Raw genomic sequence first — 22,479 nt, forward strand, 5'->3', positions numbered from 1 at the left:
CCCTTTTCATCCTCTTTTTCCCCGCTCGTTCGTTTTTCTTCGGTCTCGCTTGTTCTCTCTTTTTTTAATTTTAGCAGGGCCGGGCGCGCCGTAGCGCGTCGAGCATATCGAAAATTCATTAAAGCCCCCGTGTAATTAGGTCGAGAAGGAGAACGCCGCCTCCGACCCTTTCCCTGACTCCTTCACGCTCTGCACTCACGAGATAATTTTGTGTCGAACGCTCCACGATTTCACGTGTCGATACGTTTTCGTCGTGGTTCTATGAGCTAGGAGAAGAAGCCTGCCGATTATCCCGGCGTTCCTACCCGGCCGATTATTTCGCTGCCGCGAGGAGCCGGGTGGGAAGGCTTTCACGTTCGCCGCTGTAAGCATGTTTTAGATCGTCGCGGAATTGTGGGCTCCCCGCTAGTTGCGCGTTGTATTATTTAAAAAAGTTTCGCCGCCGAGATGGACCATCCATTATCCGCAACTCTGATAAATCCGGCAGGCTGTGCCAGCTCCTTGTGTTTGGCGGATATATCAAGGCTTCCTCGTCCCGTCGCGCCGCGTTCTCTCGCACTCCCACCTGTTCCCTTCTCCATCACTCGAGGCTCAGCGGGGGTTAGAGCGGCGGACAGGTAAACTCGATAAATTGCGAGATTTTCCCATGGACAGTTCAAGTGGCGCGTCAATCCCGAAAGAATTCTCTTCGCGGCGATTGCAACGGGTAAAACGTTGAATCGCGAGCGGTTTATAATGCACGAACGTCGTGCACAATCGATATACTGATCACGTTGAAGCACTGATAATTTCTATCGATAGTAATTGATGATTCGATTACGGCCACTAATAATGGAGCAAATGAGGCACGGACATGTGGATCGAAATGTTACGCTGTCAGCTGGATCTATGAATTTCGTCGGCGAATTTCACGGATCGAAAACTGGGATGATCTCTTGAATACGACTCTAAACTTATGCTTCGTGATTTGTAATATTTAACTAGAGCACGAAATTCAACATTTTTCTTGCTCGCGTCGAGAGATTTTCGCGCGTGTGTCACAGATTCTATTGGCAGCTGTAGTTGCAGCTTGGCGGGGAAGGGAATCGTAGAAACGGTAAATCCTCGTTAAATCCGCAAAAAAAACAGAGGCTATGGCGAGTGTTAGGTACTGGTGACGTAATGCTAACACCTTCCTTTCTTCCCCCTTTCTTCAAAGATTCATACGCTTTCTACGAAATATCTTATCGATGCCTGAACAATTGCTTCGTGTATCTCAAAATATCGTTTATTTATGTACAGTATCTTAGACAAGTTTGTACACCTGTGGAATTTTAATCCTAAAAAAATTATCCAAAATCTAACAAACATATACATATGTACCTTCAACTTGACAAAATAAGACCACTGAATTCTCGATTACTCGATACATAGATACAAACGAAACGAGATAAATAAAACTGTACATATAAATACAAACTTTCTGGTTATTAGCCGAGAAAAGAAAGTGTACATAGTAAAAGTATTCGAACGTGATGATTATACTGAAACAAAGTTACGCGAAATTCGGGGAATCTCCTCGTTAGTCATTTCATAAATAATTCTAGAAAATTATAAAGAATAAATAGCATGAACCCGGTTGGTTGTTTCATCTAGCCACGGTTACCCGTGAAAATTGATTTACACGGTGTTTCGCAATCGAAGCCCGGAATCACGACTGGTGAAAGGTCGGAGGACAGTAAGTGGAGCATTAAGTTCGAAATTTCGGTACACGACGTACACGACCGGGGCCGTATATACGGTATTCTTGGTGGACGAGTCCAAGAGCACTCGATAGGCTAAGTAAATCAGAGGCCTTTGGTCAAGAGTGTAGCCTCCACTACGTTCAGAGGATCGGCGGGAGGGGTCGGTAGAAGCAATAGTGGTGGCAGGAGCAACAAAGGGTTGGCTAAGAGCCTCTTCACCGACCGCTCGCTCGCTTCCTCCAACCACCGAAGCATCACCTACTTCTCGCTGCAGCGAGGCTTGCTTGCCCCGTGATGTGATTGCTACCGAAATGTGTTTACCGTAAACCGTATCAAACTGTCGACGTCCACCATCGCCGTTACCGTGTCTTTTCCCCGTATAACATCGATAAAAGTACGCACCGCCCCCACTCTATCGATTCGGCAACCATGCCGTCGCGTCCGTTCGTCCACGGAGCTTTGAAGCGTCCCTTTTACCCTTTGTCTCGCGCCCGCCAGCTTAGAAGTTCCCGTGCGGTGGCCGGCTGCCAGACACCGCGCTAAGTTTGCCCCCGCCGCCCCCCCGTCCGATGCCCAGTAACGTTGTTATTTGCGAAAGCTCGGTCGCCGCTGCGTTCTCCTTCTTCTTCCTTCTTTCCTGCCCCGTCGCCGCCCTTTTAATAGCCCGGTAATTAAAGGTATGGCCGAAGAGTAATGCAATTTCGCTGCGCCCGGCTGAGTTTTACTCAACCCCCGCGAACGTATGCAACGCAACACAGCCTCGTTAGAGGATACATCAGTTGTTCGCTGAACTTCTAAACGCCGCGAATTACACGAGGTACCACCGAGTGTCGCGGTTAGAACGGAGTTTGCACGATGCTGGTCGATCGACACTTGTAACACGTTTTCCATATCTCGAACAGACAGATGGCCGAGTGGAATCGATAGAATATAGCGAGCGGCATGGATACGTGGGTGATGATCGTCCACGCCCAGACACCGAAGAACTGCAGATGATCGGGACGGACACCCGCCCGCGACTTCTCCAACGTGTTCACCGTCCATAGGGCGATGTTGACGACGATCAGGAAGGTGATCAACTCCTTGCCGGGTTTGTCGTTCCTCGAGCAACGTCTTCCCCACGCGATCTGGAAAATTATGGGAAATTGAAACCACTCGAGGAAAATGATTAGCCCCCGGGCGGGATCGATCAAGTGCTTACTTTAATGAGCAAAGTTTGGCTCGTGCTCTGCATCAACGCCAGTAGATCCGTGATCAACGACAGCACCCAAGTCGGGCCCATCGTTAATATATCACCGACAACGCCGAAAAGGCAGTGGAGATAGACGCCGGCCTGCGCCGCTGCCAATAACGTGGTGTCCAGGTCCGACGGTTTGATTATTTTTTGCTGAAGCGCCTGCAGCTTCAAAGTTCCGGCGATCGAGGCCAGCATACCTGCAAAGTTTCCCCGTTAACGAACGCTTTGTTCAGACCGCGCACACACAACGGCGGTTCCGATCGTTTCTCCTCTACCTAACGCTAATATTGTCGCGTCCAGCGCAGTGACCTGCACGATCGCTATTTTCATTTTGGCCTCCTTCAGGACGAAGAACATGATGAGGCTCAATATCGTGGCGGCGACGATCAGTATCCCGCCGAACAGGCCCCTGGAAAAGAAAAAAAACCGGCGATCCGTCTGATAAAGGCGCGACGCTCTCGGAACACCGAGTGACTTAAAATCTTAACGATATCGCATTAACAAATTAACCGTGGCAATCTTATCGATTTAATTAAATTCTCCGGCCGACCTGTGAGAGCTGCTGCAGTCTATGCTAAGGTGATAGGAAGACCTCGTCGAGCTCTCGCCTTTCGCGTCGATCTTCTCGTCCGCCCTCTTCCACATCTCGAATAGTATCACCGCGCAAATTAAACTGAATTCAATTGTGCACGGGAAAAGGAACGGGCTGGCGTCTCGCAGCAAAGACTTCAGGATACCGTCCTCGCCGTCGTGCGTATGGCCGAGCTGTTCGATCTCGTGCCGCGTCTCCTCCACGAGCGCCTTTAACGCGGGACGGAGCAACAATAAAAAAAGAATTAAATTGAGCGAAACAAACGGAACGGCTGAGTGGAACGCCTGAAAAATTCATGCGGTAACGCGAGCACCCGGGAGAGCGCGTAGCCGACGCGAGCTATCGGGGCGCGGAATTATTGTTAATATTTGCCGCGCTTCCGTGCGCCGGATCAAAAGTTCGATATCATCTCGCGCTGCCGGAATAATTTCGTCGTTCGTAAACGCGACTACTTCGACGCCGACGGGGAACAGTGCACGCGTTCTCGCACACTGCCATTGCGGGACACATTTACACAAATGTGGGAACAAACATCCCACTCGACACCGGCGAATGCTAAACACAATGAATCAATACTCGCCCCCGTCCCGCGAATTGATATTTTCCGCTTCCCCGTTCCGTTTTCGGCCCGGTTTCCTTACGATCTCGCGAATATCTTCTCCTCGTGATTTATGTCTTAATTTTTTCCGCAATCGCACAACATCGGATTCGTTTGATTCGATTAAACCTTAATTGACGCGACAAACTGCTCGTTGCTATAGTCGGAGATGAATGCAGTTACGCGAATGACGATGATTTGTTGCAGAACTGAATCTTTAGTGTTCGCGCGGTAATGTCAATTGAATTTTAAGATTCGAGCTTCATATTCACTGTTATCATTTCGCGTTAAGGTCTCGTACCCGGTAGAACGTAGACTGTTAAAAACTTTGCAAACGCGTTTGATATACACAGTGGATAGTATATAGTGTCTAACGTTGTTCGTAACTTTAATAAGAGACTAAACTAGCTGCGAAAGATGAGCAGACAATATGGCGCGCGCGCGCGCGTATTTCCGAGTTAATATAAGAAGCCTTGAAAACCACCGAACTATGAACCGAACGACGTCGTCCTATTTAAACGACGCTCAGGTATTACGGTTTAGAGGGACAATCGTATAAATTATTTAAACCCTATCCTATCAATAGGAAATTAAATTGAACGAGTGGATATCTCGTTACCAGAAACAAGTGTGCTTTCCATTCCCCGGCTCGAGCTACTTTATACTGAATACTGTGTGCTCTGGGTAATACACTCTTCGTATAATATAATATTTATGCGAATACCCGTGCCTCTGATGCGTGCACGTTGCCCTCTATCGAATTTTATAATTACCTCGAACGAGACATGCAGTTTCCATTCCCTGCATAATGCCAAGACTGTAGCCTTCGCAATCGCGCATTTCGCCTTTCGTTTTCCATCGGAAGCATTAATTTTACAAAGAGGATTGAACACGAGTCAACAAGAGTCAACAGTGACGATCGCTAAAGGACGCGTTTAACAGTAAAACTACCGAGCAGTTAAATCGACTTTTTGAAATTTCTCTACAGAAGCTACAAGAGTGCATCCATGGATACTTTAATTAATCTACAATTCAGTTGGCGTGGTCAATTTCTGTGATAATTTCTCAGATGAACATCTGTTATCTTTTTAATAATTCCAAAAAGTTTACATTAGGAATGTGTCATTTTGACCCGTCCGGTAGTTTGTGTTAAAATTAAGGCTATCGCGTTCGATTGAAATGAACGGTTGAAAACCAGTAGGAATTATAAAAGATTTGTTTCTACTGTTGAAACTTTACCTGCAGCCATTCGCAGAGATTAGTGGCGATCATGTGCATCAGGCCTAATTTCGCGAGGGCGGTGTACTCGGAGAGCTTAAGACTCTTGCTGTTTAGAAATATGAAGTGCATCTGGGCCGTGACCAACAGCAGCCTGGCACCCGGTGTAATCGCCCTGAACGGGCCGGAAGCTATTTCCGCCCCAATTTGCAATCCCGTAAATACCAGCGAGCCGGCGCCAAATCCCACCGCGCCGAGCCTCAGACAAAAGCTGCCGTACTGTTGCGTCTGAGGAACAAAGATTTCATTCTGCGTGTCGCGTTTCCGAATACTTTCCGCTAATTACGGGGACTCGAAGCCAGCCGCGAATTTGTACGACAGATGAAAGATATTTTTCACTAAGGAACACCGGCGAATCTAACAGCGTCCGATATTCGAGTCTTTCGTTGCATTTTCTTACTTTCTATAATTATGCTCTTGGACATCTGCTTTGTACGATTATCCGTGAATTATTTACGAATTAATTAGGAACATCGAATTTATCGGTTGCCTCTTACTTGACTAAACTCGCGTTCCCCTTTCTCGTTGAACGCGAAGGTCTGCTGCTTCTTCTCCTTCTTCTGCGTCAAGTTCCTTACGGCTTTGTCCCTTAACACTATGATGTACATCGCGATCACGAAAGCGACGCTGACCAAATACAGGTACAAGTAAAATCCCTGCAAAAAGGATTGACGCGAAGATATACGAGATATACAGGATACGTGCAATCGGAGAGCTTCGAATGAGCAATCGATTCCAACTGCACCCAAAAGTTAGAGCTTCTCGTCACCTGGTTCATGACAGGCGGCACTCTTTCCGTCACGCTCGCTGTGACTGGCACCGCGATCCCAACGACGATCAACAAATTCGCGTAAAGAGTGCTCATGATCGATACCATTTCCGAGTGGCATTTTCGCTTTTCCATCGGCTTCGATCGTTGCTCCATGATCTGCTGTTTAACTGTGGACGAGGGTCAAATGAAATTTAACTTGCAACATATGCATAGAGCGACGAGGTCTCGCTGCGATTATTTTGTAACTGGGAAACAAGGTTCTGTCTTACGAAGAAAGAATAAGAGAACTTCACGTCTTTGTTCTTCGAAAATCGCGCGTCTTCAGCGCACAGTACGGACAATACTCCAAAAATCTTATATTTATCTTTATATAACGTTGGAATCGAAAATATCCATTATCATTTAAAGAACTTCATAATATCCCCGTAATGTAAACAAAATACAATCACCATATGTTTAGCTCTATATCTTACAACTTTTGTCTTTTTTTGTATCACTCATACTTTTCAAGTTATTGAGTTTCGTCCAGAAAACGGCCGTTTGGCCGCACTGTGCTGCGTCGCACGTGTGCATAGACCTTTACTCTGCAGACTTCCGGCAGCCCGATAACAGGGAGCACAGGACACTTTACCTTTCGTAGCTTCCAGAACATTCATGGGTACACAGGCAGAGTTAACGGGAGACAAAGGCAAGAAATTCGGTCGTTGCTTCTGCGGATCGATGTCGTTCTTCTCCAGCTGGTTCTGGTTGTTCAGCATCAGCGTTTGTGTTTTCGACGCAGGCGGCTGGCCCGTCAAGAATTCTTGATCCTGCGGCATGCAGGACGGCAGGGACATGTTGCTACCTATCCCTGAAATCAGCGCTCTGCCGGCAGAAACGAGCATCGCATATTTCATCCACCTGTTTGCCTTTCGATCGAGTCACCGCGTTTTCGAGGACTCTTCGATATTATCAACCTCCAAATTTCTCTTAGATCCGAAAGGTACTTATGAATATTAACTGCGAAATCGTCGATTTATACCTTGTATCGTCGATCAATTGTCACTAGAATTACCGAGCAGTCGAACTGACTTTCATATATTTCTCCATAGAAACTCTAAGATTGCGTCTATTGAAGATATTCGATTTACAATTCAATTTGCTTTCAGGAATGACTAATTTTAATTTAAACAAAATAATCTTTAAACATATCAACGTATCCTCAGACTAACAAAATCTTCCAGACACACGTCCAGCTGGATCTCCGAATTCTAAACGCAGCCACTTGAATCGCAATCGACCAGAGGTTGATCAATTTCGCCAGTACACAAGCGATTTTATCGTTTACAGGGAATCGATGGTATTTAGCCGCATCCGGGGCCGCTCTCGCGTCGGTACACTGAACGGTGTATAAATTGAATAGAACCGGCGAGCCGTGCGATCGAAAATATTTCGTTCGCTAGCCGGATTCAATGATCGTGAAATTATACGTTCGACGCGTCGAGGCGCGTACCGCGTTTTACGGCGGGCCACGCGCGGCGAGTCGCCGATCGAACAGCCCAGCGTCGACGCGTCGTTAATAACGTTGCCAATGATTCGCGAGTTCCGGCCCCGGCTCGAGGAAAATTAGAAAATCGCTGACGACATTACCCGAGGAGGCCCCTCCTCTGGTTGATCACGGCGGTGAGGGACATGCTTTGTCGTCGGAGGTGAGGCGTTCTTCCCCGAGGCGTCGCGAAGTAATCTTTTCCATCAGCCTCCGGCTGCGTTATCGTTGGCATTGCGTCGCGGTTTCTCAACTCGGAACTTCAAACACATATTCCGATCAATAATCGCGTGGCAGGGCCGCGCCACGGGTACACGGGGAATCCGATTTCAGAGCCGACTTACCTGATCGTTATGTTCGATTGACTATTATTCATAGTCTACTTCCGTTGCAGCCGGATCGATGGGACGTAATAATAAGCTGAAAAGAGAGGACGCGCAGCCGTGACGTCACAAACCTAGACCCGTCCGATTGCCTTCGTTCATCAGAATGCACGTAACACGCGTCCCGCGTTTCGGGAACTTCTTTCTTTCCCCCCCCCCCTTTTTCTTCTCGCAAACGTTGCGTAACAATCGTTTCGGTTTATTCACCGGCAATGCGTCAAACTTTCCAGTTCGTCCCGGGGGTTCGGGCGAGACCGCCCAGCGGCGCCTGTATTTGCTCGGCTGTTCTCGCCGGGGGAAACTTGGAAATTTATTCCCGGGGAAATTCGCCCGAGTTTTGAATTTTTAGTAGGCTGGCCAACTTCTTTCTCCGCGGCGACCCACCGCGGCTTAAACACCTAGAAGCAAACGATTCTCTCAAGCGCGACAAAGAGTTTGCGCGACGCCGCGACGGGACGGTGGGACGGGAATCGTTCGCGGCGTACTCGCCGGCGACTTAATTGCTTGACACTAAACGTGCAGGCAGTTTGTATGGAACCATTCCTCCCGTAAACAGTTAAATAATTGGTTATAAAATGGAGGTAAACAAGTTGGGTGATAGTTTCTTGGTAGTGGGAACAGAAACAACAGGGAAGATGAAAATTGGGAAATTGATTAATCGGATAATATAAGAATTGATGTGAAGTTAAATGGATGGAAGTTAATGCAGAGTTTTGAACTGAATTTTCCAGACCGGCCAGTTTGTCGGTTACGGTGTGTTTAGCGTTAATCGTGGCATGGTTATAATGTTAGCATGATTCGAATATAATTAAAACTAGCTTTCGATGTGTATAGTCGATATGCAGTCTCGATTTGGGAAATATTCGGAGAGAAGGTGAGAAGATGAAATTATTACCGTAAGAATACTTCGATATTACATTTCCCACGACATTCATTTGATAGATTTTGAACTATTTGTACCAGACAGGCGACCCTCAGTCGCCGCTTGATTTAATGCACCAACAGGAATGGCGACCGAGATGCGGCAATAACTATAAAACCGGAACCAAGCGATGAAATTACTAGCAATGAAGATGAGTTTAATTCCGCGCCACTTAGAGATCGAATCCACGATCTTATAAATGAGATATTTCAAGATAATGAAACGGTAAACAACGCTGAAGATTGTTATCGCACGAACGGAGGAAGATTATGAAACCCGACGTGACGTATCTGAACCTGGAAAATGAACAACTATACGAGGAAACTTAAATGTTTCATACAAAGTCTCGTATACTTTCGCGTTATTTTCAGAAAGCTTCGCAACCTTCTAGAAAACATTTCTAATTTCATGCAATTAAAAGATCCCGCAAAGAGTTACGAATTACACGTGGTCTACGAGATGTTAAAACGTTCTAGACACTCTCGCAGGAATCCTCCTCAGAAGATTTCGCAGTCCTTTGAAGGAATCTTTTCCAGGAAAAAACAGCGGTCTTTGGATGCATTTCTCCTGAAGAACTACAAAAGCCCGCGAAGGGATTTTCCTGTAGCGAATCCAGGTGGTTCGGAGAAATTCCTTCAAGGTGTTCGGACACCGTTGCAATGATATTTCCCAGGGTTTATCCAGGTCCTAGGGAACTCAGAATCTCACGGACCTTTCTCATGTGAATTCGGAGGTACTTGGTGGAATTTCCACAAGAGATTACCAAAGTCGAAGGTATTGGCCAAAGTAGCCAAAGGAAGTGGCCAAATATGGCCAGAGGGTATGGTCGGTGACCGAAGTGGTCAGGTGACTCCGTGGTGGTTCCGGGCTCGTGGCTGCCGAATGAACTCGTTCCAGGCCGGAGGCTTAACGAGCGTCGACAACGTTAGGATGTGGTTCTACATACAGAATTTAATTGCAAACAGATCTAACACTTATCTATATTTTCAATTTTTCATCTCTGGAGATGATACAAATTGCAGACTTTAAGTTAACGTTAATGATCAATGTTAATAACTATTGAAAGCAGCGATATGAAGTATAATCCAGTGTTCAACTCTTTCTCAATTGAACCAAACATGACCTTTGTTCTCAGATAAGTAGCGGTAGAATCAGTCTTCCAAGGAGAATAAGTCTGTTTCTAATCAGACAGTCCAGAATAGACAGCGTTACTCCCGTAGCAAATACATTCACTACTGTTTGATTTTCATCGCAAAGAACTGCTTTATCGTTATTTTTCCGCACTGTTCATTATTATCACGTAGGAATTTCTATAGAACGAGGTCCTCACTGGGAAACTCAACGAAATACTCAAACTTTCGTTATTACGGAAACTCAATCCTTACCATAATGAATTCTACAAACACACCGAGAGCAGTCGTCAAATTCCACTGCCAAAAATGGCCAGCCGAGATCGAATGAATAATAATCCCGTCACAAAGACCGTTATTATTTTATTCGGATGCAGTGCGTCGTAGACGATGATGTGAAATTTGAACTTCATTGAGAGCGGCCCCTGACTTTGCGCGAGCAACGTTGCCGACAACGGCTGTCGTGTAGCCGGACCAACTTCACCAACTTTCGTTTGTATCGCGTTAAACGAATCCCGGTGAACTGTGTGACGCTATCGGCGCGTCAGTCGAGCGAAACGTTCCGTCGCGAGTTAGGCGTGGTAATGCCATCGGTGTTACGCGTACCGGCGGCGACTATTCCCCGGTGACGTGAATTGCACAAAAGCCACTTCGAGCGCGCCTTTGCGAAAGGTAAGCGCTTTCATGCGTCTGTCGACGGTGCCGGGCGTCGTCACGACAAAATCTCGAGCAACGGGTGTCTTTTGTACGCCGAGGCCGCTCCCGTGTGTTACACTTATACAGTCTGCGCCATGAACTTTCTCCTGTCACGGAAAAACAGGCTGTCTTGGAAAATTAAGAGGCCTTTGGCCGCGATAACCGAACACGACGCTATTCGACCGCAGTATCACACCAACTGCGCATTAATTGGTGACCTGGTGATTCAACGATTTTTCCGTGAGGACTTTACGAGTACCCGAATGAATGAGATGATGATACGGGTGTAATTATTTAACGGTGATTACACGAACGAACGAACGCAAGCATTGGTTCACAGATACTTCCACGCAGCATCGTGGAAATGTGAAATGTGCAAGTGAAGTGTCTGTACTACTTCAAAGTTCAACTTTGATATTTCGCGCGATAGACAATACACTGTTCGTATGAATAAATGTACCCTCGCGACTCTGTGCGTCGATTTTCGTTTGTATCTTTTTGCGAGTATTCAAGAAGCGTGTTCGTTAAGCGGATTAGTTGAATCCGAAGAAAAACTAGAAAGCCACCGACACCACCGATATTCCATGCCTCGCGCGATAAGCCTGTCACGAGCCGTAGCGCCGGCGATCAACGTTATGCATAATAGAATAGACGCGTTATTACCTTTCACGTTGTCGAATTAGCCGATGTCGTTCCGAAGCGTTACAAATTGTCGCTTTGATTAACGAATCGAGGACGGCCGGCGCACAGGGACGACAACACGGAATCTGGCACAGCTGTTTCACGGGCGACCGGCTGCGAGTCCGTGGAACGCGGAATAAAATAAAATAAAAAACCGGGAAAATAGCGCGCCGCGGGCGAATCCGAGTTGCGGGATCCTCCGCGTATGAAACGGAAACGGGGCAAAAAAAAAAAGAAGAATCGCGGTCCGATAACGCTCGGCACGGGACGTCGTCCGGAACTTGTCGACGCGGCGAACGACGAATTCGGCCGCGACTTGCACGCTTCTGACGGAAAAAGTCGCGGCCGCTGTGCCTTGTTCTGGAAGGTCAACGACAAACAAGTCGGTGTTGTCGCGAAATTAGCGGGAAATTGCGAGAAATGGCGGGAATGCGGTGTTGTGGACGAGGGGATCGCTCGGCCTGCCTCTATACATATGCAACGGCGCGGCCGTTGCATTAAGACTGTGCAATATTAATAGGAAACGGTTCAACGACAACACGTTCCCACGATCGGTATTCTAGATTGATGTAATTCGTAGCTGCCGATTGTTTATTTATGCGGAATATTTCGAAATGCGGGACAGCGGCCGGGAGCGCGGCGATTCGGGTGCGCTCCCGGTATTTGCATTTGTATTGCTTGATTACCTCAGAATTCAATTTCTGGCCGGGAGTTTTAGGAATAATTGAACCAAGAAATGACGTATATTCGCCACGGGCAACTCGATATTTTCATCTCCCCGTCCCACCCCTCCCCCATTCCTCCCGGCCAGCCCGTTAAAGCTGCCGAACGTTTCGTGCGCGCGCGGACCGGCGATTATAAAATTATCGGGAATCGGGGGGGACCGGGTCGAACGTGTGGCCGGGTCAGGGGTTGCGCGGCGCGGGACGGGCGTCCGCGGAATCTGCGTTGATCAGGAAACATGTAATCCGCGCGCGCGTTGGCAGACGCGACCCCGTGCCTATACGTTCTCATGACGGCCGGGTGGTTTCGCATAATTTTACGGGACTTTTGCGCGCGGGCCGGTCCGCGCCAGCTTATAGGATGATTTTCTCTAACGTAAATCCGCGCGAGCCGGTTAAGTGGAGTATAAGCTGTTAATGAAGCCCTGGTATCATCATCCGCGCGCGGACCGCCTCGATGTGTTTGCCGAAACAGTTCGAAAATTTAGACCGTGCCCGCTAAAAGGCACTAATTGCAGGCGCAGCCGATAATAGTTAGTACCCGGGGCCTAATTACCGTGGCGATGTTGTAGCCGGCGAGGATCGATTCGACAAATCCATGCTCGCGCATCGTTGCCGTCCGTTGTCCTTGCCACTTTTGATCTCGCCCCACCCCCTCTCGCCCACGGTGTAAGCGGCTAATGACGGTCTGTCCGTCGATTAAACGTCAACGACTCGAACCGGCCGCGGTATGATTGACGCTCGGTGTCCCCAAGTGGCCCACCTTTCCGTCGATTGCTTTCCGTGAATAATCTACGAAAGCAAAGAGGATCGAAGCGACGCGACGCGACGCGAACCGTGGATTGGTGCACGCGCGAATACGATTCTCGGGAGACGCTCAGATTGACGAGAATAATTCCGCTAGATCAGTCGGTTTGACGGCAGCGTGGCGATGAATAGTAATGCCTGGATTAGACACGGTTCCAGATTAATAACCACGTTTTACCGCGACCCCGGGGGATGAAAGTAGCCCGCCGCTTGTCTTTCTATACGCATGAAGTTGGAAAAAGTAAATCGAGCGGACCGTTCGGCCCCGGGAATCGAGGGTTCGTTGTACTAGACACGGGCAACAGGACGTTCGCATGACGCACGCGGTTTCGCGGTTGAAAACATGTTTAATAGAGAGGCACGTGATGCGGCGCGCCTTCCACGGAAGATGAATGTGTTTTCGGCGCTGTTCGCTTAAGAGGCACGAGCAATCGAACTTATTTATAGGCACATAAATCAAACAAGTTGAATAGAAGGTCAAGCGGCGTGCACGGTTGAATTTGTTTTCTTATTTGCCTGAGTGTCGCCGTAGCGAAAATTCGCCATACCAATATCGCCGAGGCCGGAAACCCAATTAACATACAACAGGTACGAGGCTCTGTCTTCCAGGAAGCGAACATCGATACCACCGCTTAATCGTTGATCGTCAATATTTCGACGAATCGGCGGGAGAAGTAACTCGATTTTAGTTGCAACTGCCGTCGCAACGGTACGAGATTAAGCGAGTAACAAAAAGGTTAAAGGTTCGAGTGTAATGCAGGTGCGACACTTCCATCCCCGGTTCCCGATGGCAAGAACAGTTCTGGGAGGCTGGCGAGCAATCAACCGGAAGCGACCTCGGCGCTCATCCGAGCCATAGTCCCTACCTATCGAACCTGCGACCTCTTCGTTCCTCGATTCTCTGTCGTTTCTGGTCACCCCCCGACCCCGTCCTCGCCTCTCCCGCCAGCCCCCTCCCCCCTCACTCCCTCTCTCTTTTTCTCTCTTCACCGATGACATCTGCCTCTCTGCCTCTCTCCCTTACCGGGCCATTCAGCGGGGCCGCCCTTTTGCGAGACTCCTCTTCCCGGGGGCGGAACCAGGGGGAACCGGAAGTGCCCGGATATGAGTTTCCGGCGCGGACAATTTGCAGCGCAAAATTGAATGATCGACTCCGATAACCGTCGTCGCTCGCGCCTACCTATGTAGCCCTGTCACGCTTCGAATTCCAAAGCGGCGACGTTGTCGCCGGACCGCTCCGCTCCGACAACGACCGGCCGCCATTACAACCATTCGTTACCGTCATTACCGGGGGCTGCGAACGAGGCACCATGGCCGCCCGAAAACTGCCTCGCACCTGGAGCTTGCGCGTCGTTCCTCGAATTTCTAATTTTCTATCGAAACTTCTTTCCTCGCGTTCGCGATAAATCCGAGGCTCGGCGAGCGAGACTGAAAAACGCGGCGACAGTTCAACAGGAGGCAACAGTTTAAAAAAGAAAAAAGAGACAAGCGAGAGAAGAGGGTGAAGCGAACGGCTAAACGAATTTCGAGTCGCGACGAGACTGGCGTCGCGATAATAACCTGTTACCTCGCGGTCCGCGAAAGTGAACGGCAAGTTGAGGGGATCCATTTGCCGCACCGACGGAAACGCTGATACGACGCGGACTGTTCCGACGAAATGAAGGTGCGAGCGGCGCGGAGGGGTGCGACGCTGCTGATAGAAATAGGCGCGGGATTGATTCGAATTGCCAAAATGGTTCGTTGACTGCGAGAGCCGGCCCCGACCGGGCAGGCGGCATTTTTTTTTTTTGAGCAGCGAACCTTCGCTATAAACTCGACCGCAAATGGCTATTTACCTCTTCTGGCCGATGCTCGCGTCCCTGTTCCACTCAGCCGTCGCTATCCAGTTATTCACTAACCCATCCAACCCCTCCCCGTCGGTCGGCGCGTCCCTCGCCGCCATCCTCACCCCTATCTCTTCGCGCGGCGCGCCGGCACAGAACGCCGGAGCGGCGGCAGTTTCGCCCGACAATGTCTATTGGAAGATTTATTCCAATATTTTCAATTAAAGTTAGACAAAGCCGTGTTTGATAACGCCTGCGTGTTTCACCGCTCTAGTTGCCGAGGTAAAAATAATATAGTACGCGCGACTGATCAGGAGTGGCTTTCAGCGGCGGTGTCGTGGCTCGGGGACGACGGGGGTGCGGAATCGGTGCATGGCGAACCAGGAGACCGAGGGGTGGACCGGCGACGGGGGTAGGGAAGGGGATGAACCGCCAAGTAGACGGGATTTCGCGCAAGGATCGGTACGCCGGCAACTTTTTGACCGAGCCAACGACTTAATTAACCCCTTGCCTTGAAACAGCGTGCGAGACTCGCGGCGAGTGTCTCGAATGTAGTTCAGTGAACAGAAACGTTCAATTTCTGTGATTTCGAGTTCCGTTACGGTGTTGCGCTTGTTATTCGTGTGCTTTGGTGTAGCTTTACACTAAACGATTATGGAATTCTTGTTTTTTTAAGTGAATTAACGAGGATAAGGCAGTTTCGTCGAGATCGGCTTGGAAGGAAGTCAAAGGTTGAAGGGTTAACGCGAATCGTTTATTTCGGTATTGAATTTTGCAAATGGATTGGCGATTTCATTACGGAATTATTAATACGATGATAAATTTGTTAGGAATTATAATGGGGAATTTGCGTCATGTATACGTTTGGGGTCGACAATCCCGACAGAGTTTCGTCCGTAAAAGTTTTATTCTATGTTTCCTACACGTGCATTTTATTGTATTCTGCGTTCTACGCGAGTGTGTGCACAATTTGCAACAGGTGCACCTGCTATAGGGTTCAATTTTTGCATTGAATTATAGGCGATAGCTTGATATTTCGCGTCGGGGGTCGAGCAACGCGTATAGATTCTAGTTAAAGTAGTACATAAAAATGACTATTCAAATCAGAAGAATTATCCGTCCGCTAATTTTATTGTCCATCCTACAAGCGTGACATAATTCTGCGAGCTGTTTCATAAGACCAGCATCGAACCCTTCATTACCCGTGATCGATGTAACGAATCCTCCTCCGAGAAACCGAAACGACGACGTCATCTTCCGATCAACGCCCAATCTAACCGCTCCTTTCGAGCAGTTCTAGTTCCGAACTGCGTCGCCGATAATTATTTCGACGGCCTCGTCGAACGCTTCGATGACGGAGATGACGATGAAAATTAGCGTTACGTAAACTAAATGGCTGTATATCTTAATTAACGGCGTCACGGCGCCGTGGCGTTCCACGCTGGTAATTAATTATATAATAGTAGTTCAAGTTACATGCACCAGCGCTGTCGGCCGATCCGCCGGGGCTTCCGAATAATTCGCGCGATTTTCGAGGAAGCTCGTCCTCGAAAGTTCGACAGGCCCGAGCGCCGCTGTTTACGTCTTCGCCGGAGTCGGCGAAAGAAATTCGGTCTCGCGGACAATAATTAGATGCCTCGTGGACCAGTCGCAGACGTCACGTGGCTGTTACCGTAGCTGTCATCGCCTCCTGTTGCCGTACACACGCCTAGTGTGTCTGCGCGAGAAAACGAGAGATCGAGCGACGCGCGTACAGAGCACAGAGGGGAGAAAGAGAGGCGGAGAATGAAATGGACGGAGAGAGGCGGAGGAGAAAGAGAGCAAAAGGGCCAGTGAACCAGCACGTATCGGAAGGCACACTGATTCGCGCGGACAGTTCGATCAGCGCGACCTACACTCGCGACAAGACCGGAAGCTCGTAGTGCACCGGGATGTGGCGGCTGAAGGCGGCGAAAATGGAATTTGAGTGGCATCCGGGAGATCCCTTCCACCGTATTTACAGTTCGACAGCAACTTTTGTCCTGGCACTCGATACCACGGCCACGACGCGGGGCGACGGAAACCGACGCTGTCTCTGTCCCTGAACGAACGTCCGGCTTCCGCGATTCGCGGAATTTCGGCTGGTCGCTCGCGGAACGATCGGGAGAACAGAGGATTACATTCGCGGGTTTATGAAATTAGAGATCCATCAATTAACGGATACTCACGGTCGAAAGCCGATTCACCGCGGGGCTCTACGAATTGGTTTAAACGGCATTTCCGGTGTAATTCCTGCCGGTTGGTTAACCCTTTGCAGATGAGGATTTTTGGAGCTTCGGATTGTGTACGCAGAAAATTTAATTGTAGACATCGGCTTCTATATATACCGATTTCTCATTGTTTACGCGATTAATGCTGTCGATTGCAACTTTCAGTCTTAAGTAAACTCCATGAATTCAACACGATACTCGTCAGATCAGACACAAGTGAATTCCAGTTGAGTAATTACATCTTCCGTTAACCGTATATTACATAAACGTAATTATTTTAGATTCAATTCAGTTCAATTCTGTTTTCATGGTTAACCCTCTGCGGACGAAGATTCTTTGGAATATAGAAAACCTTCAGCAGATGAAGCTAAATTATACATCAGTTGCTTAGATAATAGAAAAAGCAGAAATCACCTGCTGATCCCTCGCTGTCGAGTAATTAAATCATCTGTTTGCGATTTAGTCTTCCAAATATGAAAATTTCATCTCGCCGGCACGTTAACATACTTCCTTAGGAATGCGCGATGTAAAATTCTGTTATAATCAAAGGGTTGAAGGGGTTGATTACAGGGGAATCCCTTAAGCGTTATCAGTGTTCGTTCCCCGTTTTCTCTGGCGATTTGCTTGTTCTTAATCGAAATTGGATCGTTTTCGTGGCGTACGCGTAGAGGGGCGGTTGTTCGTGCGAGAAACGCGGCGGCCGGCCTCGAACCGGGTTATTCTTATCCCGCGAGTTCCTCTCGAAGGTTGCAGGTGCACGCATGCACTCGCGGGAGGCAACAATCGATCTCGTCTCCACGACTGAACGCGACACCGCTCGGATGACCCTCAATAACGCGAAATATGGATAAGAGGGGCAGGGGGGAGGGGCCGGCGGGAGGAAGGTACGCGAGGATGATAAAAAGGAGAGCCACGGCGGAGGATGTCGAGTAATTGAAGAACAGAAATGGTTCGGGCCAGTAATAGGGTCGCGATAGCGGGACCGGGTATTGTGCCGAGGAGGATAGACGAGGCTCCGTGAAAAGGGCTGGCCGGATGCTCAAATGCGCGTGACCGCTAGAACTCGGGGAAGAAAGGCCGTGGGAGATATGAAATCTTCCAAGTCTGAATTAATATTTCCTTGAACCTCCGTCGATTAAAAATCTCAAAGTGAAACGGGTGGACGGAAGGCTTAGATTCTTCCATCTGTTCGCAAAGTAGCGATTAGTAAAATTTGAAGAAGCAAGGCTGTAGGCGATATGAAATCTTTAAAGCTTGAATTAATATTACCTCGGACCTCCGCCGATTAAAAATTTCAAAGTGAATTGCGCGGATGGAAGATGTAGATTCTCTAGTAGTGATTAGTAGAATTTAAAGACGGAGGGCTGTAGGAGATATATCCTTCGAATTAATATTTTTCCTTTTTATCGATTAGAAGTTTCATGAATCTAGCAGATCGACTGGACAGTTGATCTTTGTTTCCTAGATCCCTCATTTAGATTACTTTGTTTCTTCCAAAGAATTAGTGGCAAACTCCAGTGACACCTTCGTCGAAACAACAAAAGAATGATGAGTATGTTATAATAATTCGAAAAACTAGTGCACCTAAAATTTCGATCCTATTTATATACTCGATAGAAATACTGCGATAGAATGTCGTGCTCCGTCCGTTCTACGGATTCGGAACGCACCGACGCAAGCTGCATTGCGGTGCAAACACATTTCTCAAAATTGATCTTCGCACTTCAACCGTGCGTCATAGTTCACCAAACAAAGTGTTTGTCCCACTTTCCGCCCGCGCGCACAATTCCCCGCGCCGAGCGTGGCGGTCCCTCTAATTCGCGGCTCGAATTCGCGCGTAACCTTCGAAATTGATTTTCGGATCGGCCCAGCGGTCTCGCGCCCCGATATCTCGCGGGCTGCGACGTGTCAGTATCGCGGGCGAAGCTGGGAACAGGGGTGAGCAGGAAATCCGTGAAACTGATCGGTGACGGGGGGCCGGTCTCAATAGTGTTTTTGTCGTGTCCCGTCGAAACAGCGTCGTGACGAGCTGCCGCGTGCTGTCGACGCCGAAAAAATCTCGAATCCTCTGCGTGTGTACCCCTGACAGATACAGTTCGTGACGTTTAAACGGCCCTCTCGCTCGCGCTGGATCGAGTCTGCGTTCGACCGGGGATTCCGGTATTGATACGCATCCGAGCAACGCGGAGCATTCGCTCTTTTGTACTCCGAGTCCCTTTTACATTTTCTTCTCGACAACTCTGCGTTATTTTAACACTTAAACTACCAGACGGGTCAAAATTACCCATTCCCGATGTCTTCTTTTGGTAATTATTAAGGGACAACAGATGTGATTGATTTAATACGCAAACTGAATTTGAAATCAATTGAAGTCTGATAAATGTACCGTTAGAGTTTCTATAGAGAAAGTTCAAAAAGTCAATCTAACTCGATAGTTCTAGTGTCAGACATTTGATTCGAAATATATTTCAATTTATCTAAAGACAGACTATATACTTTTCTAATCAAATTAATAAACCAATGTATCAAGAACTATTACTTTCTCGATTTCTCTTTTCTAGACTGAACTGCATTGGCTTCTAAACGACTCAGCTACTACACTATGTAGAGATATTTATATAAATGAAAACAAATCGGTACAATACATTCTTTTATTAGTTGCTGCAACCGAGAATATTTAACATTAATCAGCCATTTTCAGACTCCCATAATAGAAAGAGGTTTAGAGGTTAATAAAGCAGAAAGGTCAGGATTCTACGATTGCTCGGCTGTCCCTATATCTCGTACGTCCGACGATGTTCCGTTCGTTCGATACGTCACCAGGAAAACTCACGTTTCAGTTTGTATTGAAAACTGTGTCATCCTAATTCGCGTGACGTGATCAGGATTTCGAATCGAACATGAATGTCACGAGTGGGAGACGCGGCCTGCCCTTAACATTTCTGTACCTTTTCCCCGCCACTTTGAGTCCGTTCGGTCGCTACAATTGTGGCCCGGATTTCGCCGGGCTAAATGGTAACGCAAGGGGTTAACAGCCCTGGCTGTGACGTTCGTCGCTCGCAACGTATCGGAAATCGCGCCGCGCGCCGCATAACAACGAGTCGGACCCGCGACTGCCTATCAGCCGCGAACGAACGAACACAGCCGTGGGCACGAACGCTCGCTCCGGATTGATAGGGGCCATCGGCGGACCGAGGCTGTCGCGATCAGAGTTGGATTCCGCGCGGACCAACACCGCCATTTAACACTTGACCATTAACCTTTAAGTATGAATCTCAATTTAACCTTTAACACGTTCACGACCAGCACAAATTTTAATGAGCAGAAATAGGAAAAATACAAATGCCGTACTCCGAGGGTTGAAGTGCATGATTTCGAAAAATTAAGGCTACATAGAATTAAATCCATGAAAATGTGGCCTATAAATTTCAATGTTATAGCATTCATGTCATTTTGCATAGCAATAGTACCAACTATAAAAATTCTGCTGGTTTCAAACTTCACGGCATTTTATATAGAAACTGCTAGGTCCGTCCACAATTAACCTTTCGATGATGAATATTGTCATTTCGGCGACATCAAGCTTCTATATTTCGAATACGAAGTGAACGATTGATTTGATCAGATAACAAAAGGTCACTTATTAGTTTTCTTCGCCACAACTTCGAAACGTTTTCGGAACTTCAAGAAATCCTCGTCCATAAGGAGTCAAAGGTTAAGAAATCTGTTCCGACTACGCTCGAGTATCGACGAGCATTTCTTTGCAGTCAAAGCGTCCAGCCATCGCGTGTCGAGGTTCGAGCCACGCTACCCCCGAATCTAGAGAAGAGTGCCGGTTCGATCTGTCCACCGTTAATAGCCAATACGCGGCGCATTTCCGATTGTCCCCACCTGACGGTCCTATCTTGATCGAGAAGGGTGGCCGGCGACTGAATTTCGCGTGCAATCGCGCGCGCGATTCGCTGGGCATTGAGTAAACACAGCAGCGCGCCGTGTAACGAGGGATAACGATAACAGCGTTACCGTAATCGGATATTAACCCCGCGGAATAACGATCTCTCCAGTTCTCCTTTCCCGGGCGTGGAGGCTGGCTGACGCGGCAGCCCACGAAAATTCTCTCGGGTTCGTTTGCGAGTGAAGCGAAGGGCGTGGGCGTCGTTAACCCCTTGCCCTATGAATTATTTCTTAACTGTGATTGACGCAACCTTGTTATTCATAATTTACTAAAAAAAGAGGAAAGTTCTATGCACACATTCTACATCTACTTTCAGTCCAAAACATAACGGGAGATAATATTTCTTTTGAATTCACAAGAACCGAGCAATATTCGAGTCGCTCAGAAGCTAATGCAGTTGTGTCTAGAAAACGAAAATTGAGGAAATTGTTTCGGCTTCTGAAACGATCGTACAACATATTCAGAAGCTACAGGAGTTGAACAAACGAAGACGAGGAAATTCTTAAATATCTAAATAGAATATTATTCATTCCATTCAAATTTACAAAAATCAGAAAGCGACTCGTTCGTGTTTATTAAATTCTGCTCAAAGTCTTCACCGCGAGTCTTACGGATGATTCTAAGTCAAGAGGTTAATAATCGAGGTAATAGCCCGCGGTACCGGGCCAAACGAGTCGGATGTCTAACGCGAGCTCCATGAAACGCGCTCGTCGCGCGAGGAGTCATCCAGCCGGAGCCGGGAGCGATGGCGGCGGGAGGACGCCGGGGAGTGCGAGAAATAGATTGTCACGCGCGCCGGTAGCGTGACCCCGGCAAAGTGGTAATACCGATGCGAGCAGTAATGCCTAATAGCAGCCCGAAGCGGTGTCGGGGCCAACTCCCACTTAAGTGAATTAACCCACGGAGTTAATCCCGAGTTAAGTAAACCCCTAAGTAGACCTCGAGTGTCTTCCGTTCCTTCGTTTCCCGCGAACCTCGGCTCTCGCCGCGAGCGTGCGGCTCGGGCATCGGCCCGTGATCGTTAACGATTAGGATCTCCGCAGCCCCGACAACCGCCCCCGTTAATCAGTCCGGGGGCTAACTTCCACGATCTTTCTGTTTTAGTTTGCCCCACGACCCCCTAATACCAGCGCCGCGGAAATTGAAACCAGCAGGCTAAGAGTCTATGCACACGAGCGACGCGATTCCGCTGCGGCAGCGGTGACGCTTCGCGATTTCGGGAGAATAAAGATGGAAAGTTGTCTAATCTTTTCGCAAGATAGGAGAACTTTGTTTCTTTGGCGTTCTAAAATAATCGGGACACCAGCGTTGATTTGCGATTTTGGGAGAAGAAAGATGGAGAGTTGTCTAATCTTTTCGCAAGATAGGAGAACTTTGTTTCTTTG

General features: G+C 48.1%; 1 protein-coding gene and 1 long non-coding RNA gene across 4 annotated transcripts in view; one reads left to right on the forward strand and one right to left on the reverse strand.

Annotated features, from left to right (window-relative positions):
- Nucleotides 1-22,479, forward strand: part of LOC143174653 (uncharacterized) — a 65,185-nt gene that overhangs the window by 1,512 nt on the left and 41,194 nt on the right. The window lies entirely within an intron of this gene.
- On the reverse strand, nt 1,061-11,969 carry LOC116430107 (proton channel OtopLc). Of its 2 annotated transcripts, none has more exons than XM_076368330.1 (11): nt 11,521-11,969; nt 8,071-8,507; nt 7,831-7,986; nt 6,833-7,065; nt 6,199-6,368; nt 5,927-6,085; nt 5,391-5,657; nt 3,512-3,762; nt 3,237-3,370; nt 2,926-3,158; nt 1,061-2,851 (listed from the first exon to the last, which is right to left on the reverse strand). In XM_076368330.1, the coding sequence occupies exons 2-11, from the start codon at nt 8,100-8,102 to the stop codon at nt 2,561-2,563; spliced, it is 1,926 nt and encodes a 641-aa protein (XP_076224445.1). In that variant the 5' UTR covers nt 8,103-8,507; nt 11,521-11,969; the 3' UTR covers nt 1,061-2,560. The 2 variants fall into 2 exon arrangements, with proteins under 2 accessions (XP_076224445.1, XP_076224446.1); XM_076368331.1 differs by lacking the exon at nt 11,521-11,969 and adding an exon at nt 10,417-10,803.

The sequence above is a fragment of the Nomia melanderi genome, chromosome 6 (assembly GCF_051020985.1).
Source record: "Nomia melanderi isolate GNS246 chromosome 6, iyNomMela1, whole genome shotgun sequence".
Classification (NCBI taxonomy): Eukaryota; Metazoa; Arthropoda; class Insecta; order Hymenoptera; family Halictidae; genus Nomia; species Nomia melanderi.

Bases quoted from the DNA above. Each gene is read 5' to 3' on its own strand.
- LOC116430107 (XM_076368330.1), bottom strand. From the start codon at position 8,102: ATGAATAATAGTCAATCGAACATAACGATCAG. The intron at 5,658-5,926 runs GTAAGAGGCAAC...TTTGTTCCTCAG, and splicing joins GGGAACGCGAGTTTAGTCAA to ACGCAACAGTACGGCAGCTT. The intron at 3,159-3,236 runs GTAGAGGAGAAA...GAAACTTTGCAG, and splicing joins CGCGACAATATTAGCGTTAG to GTATGCTGGCCTCGATCGCC.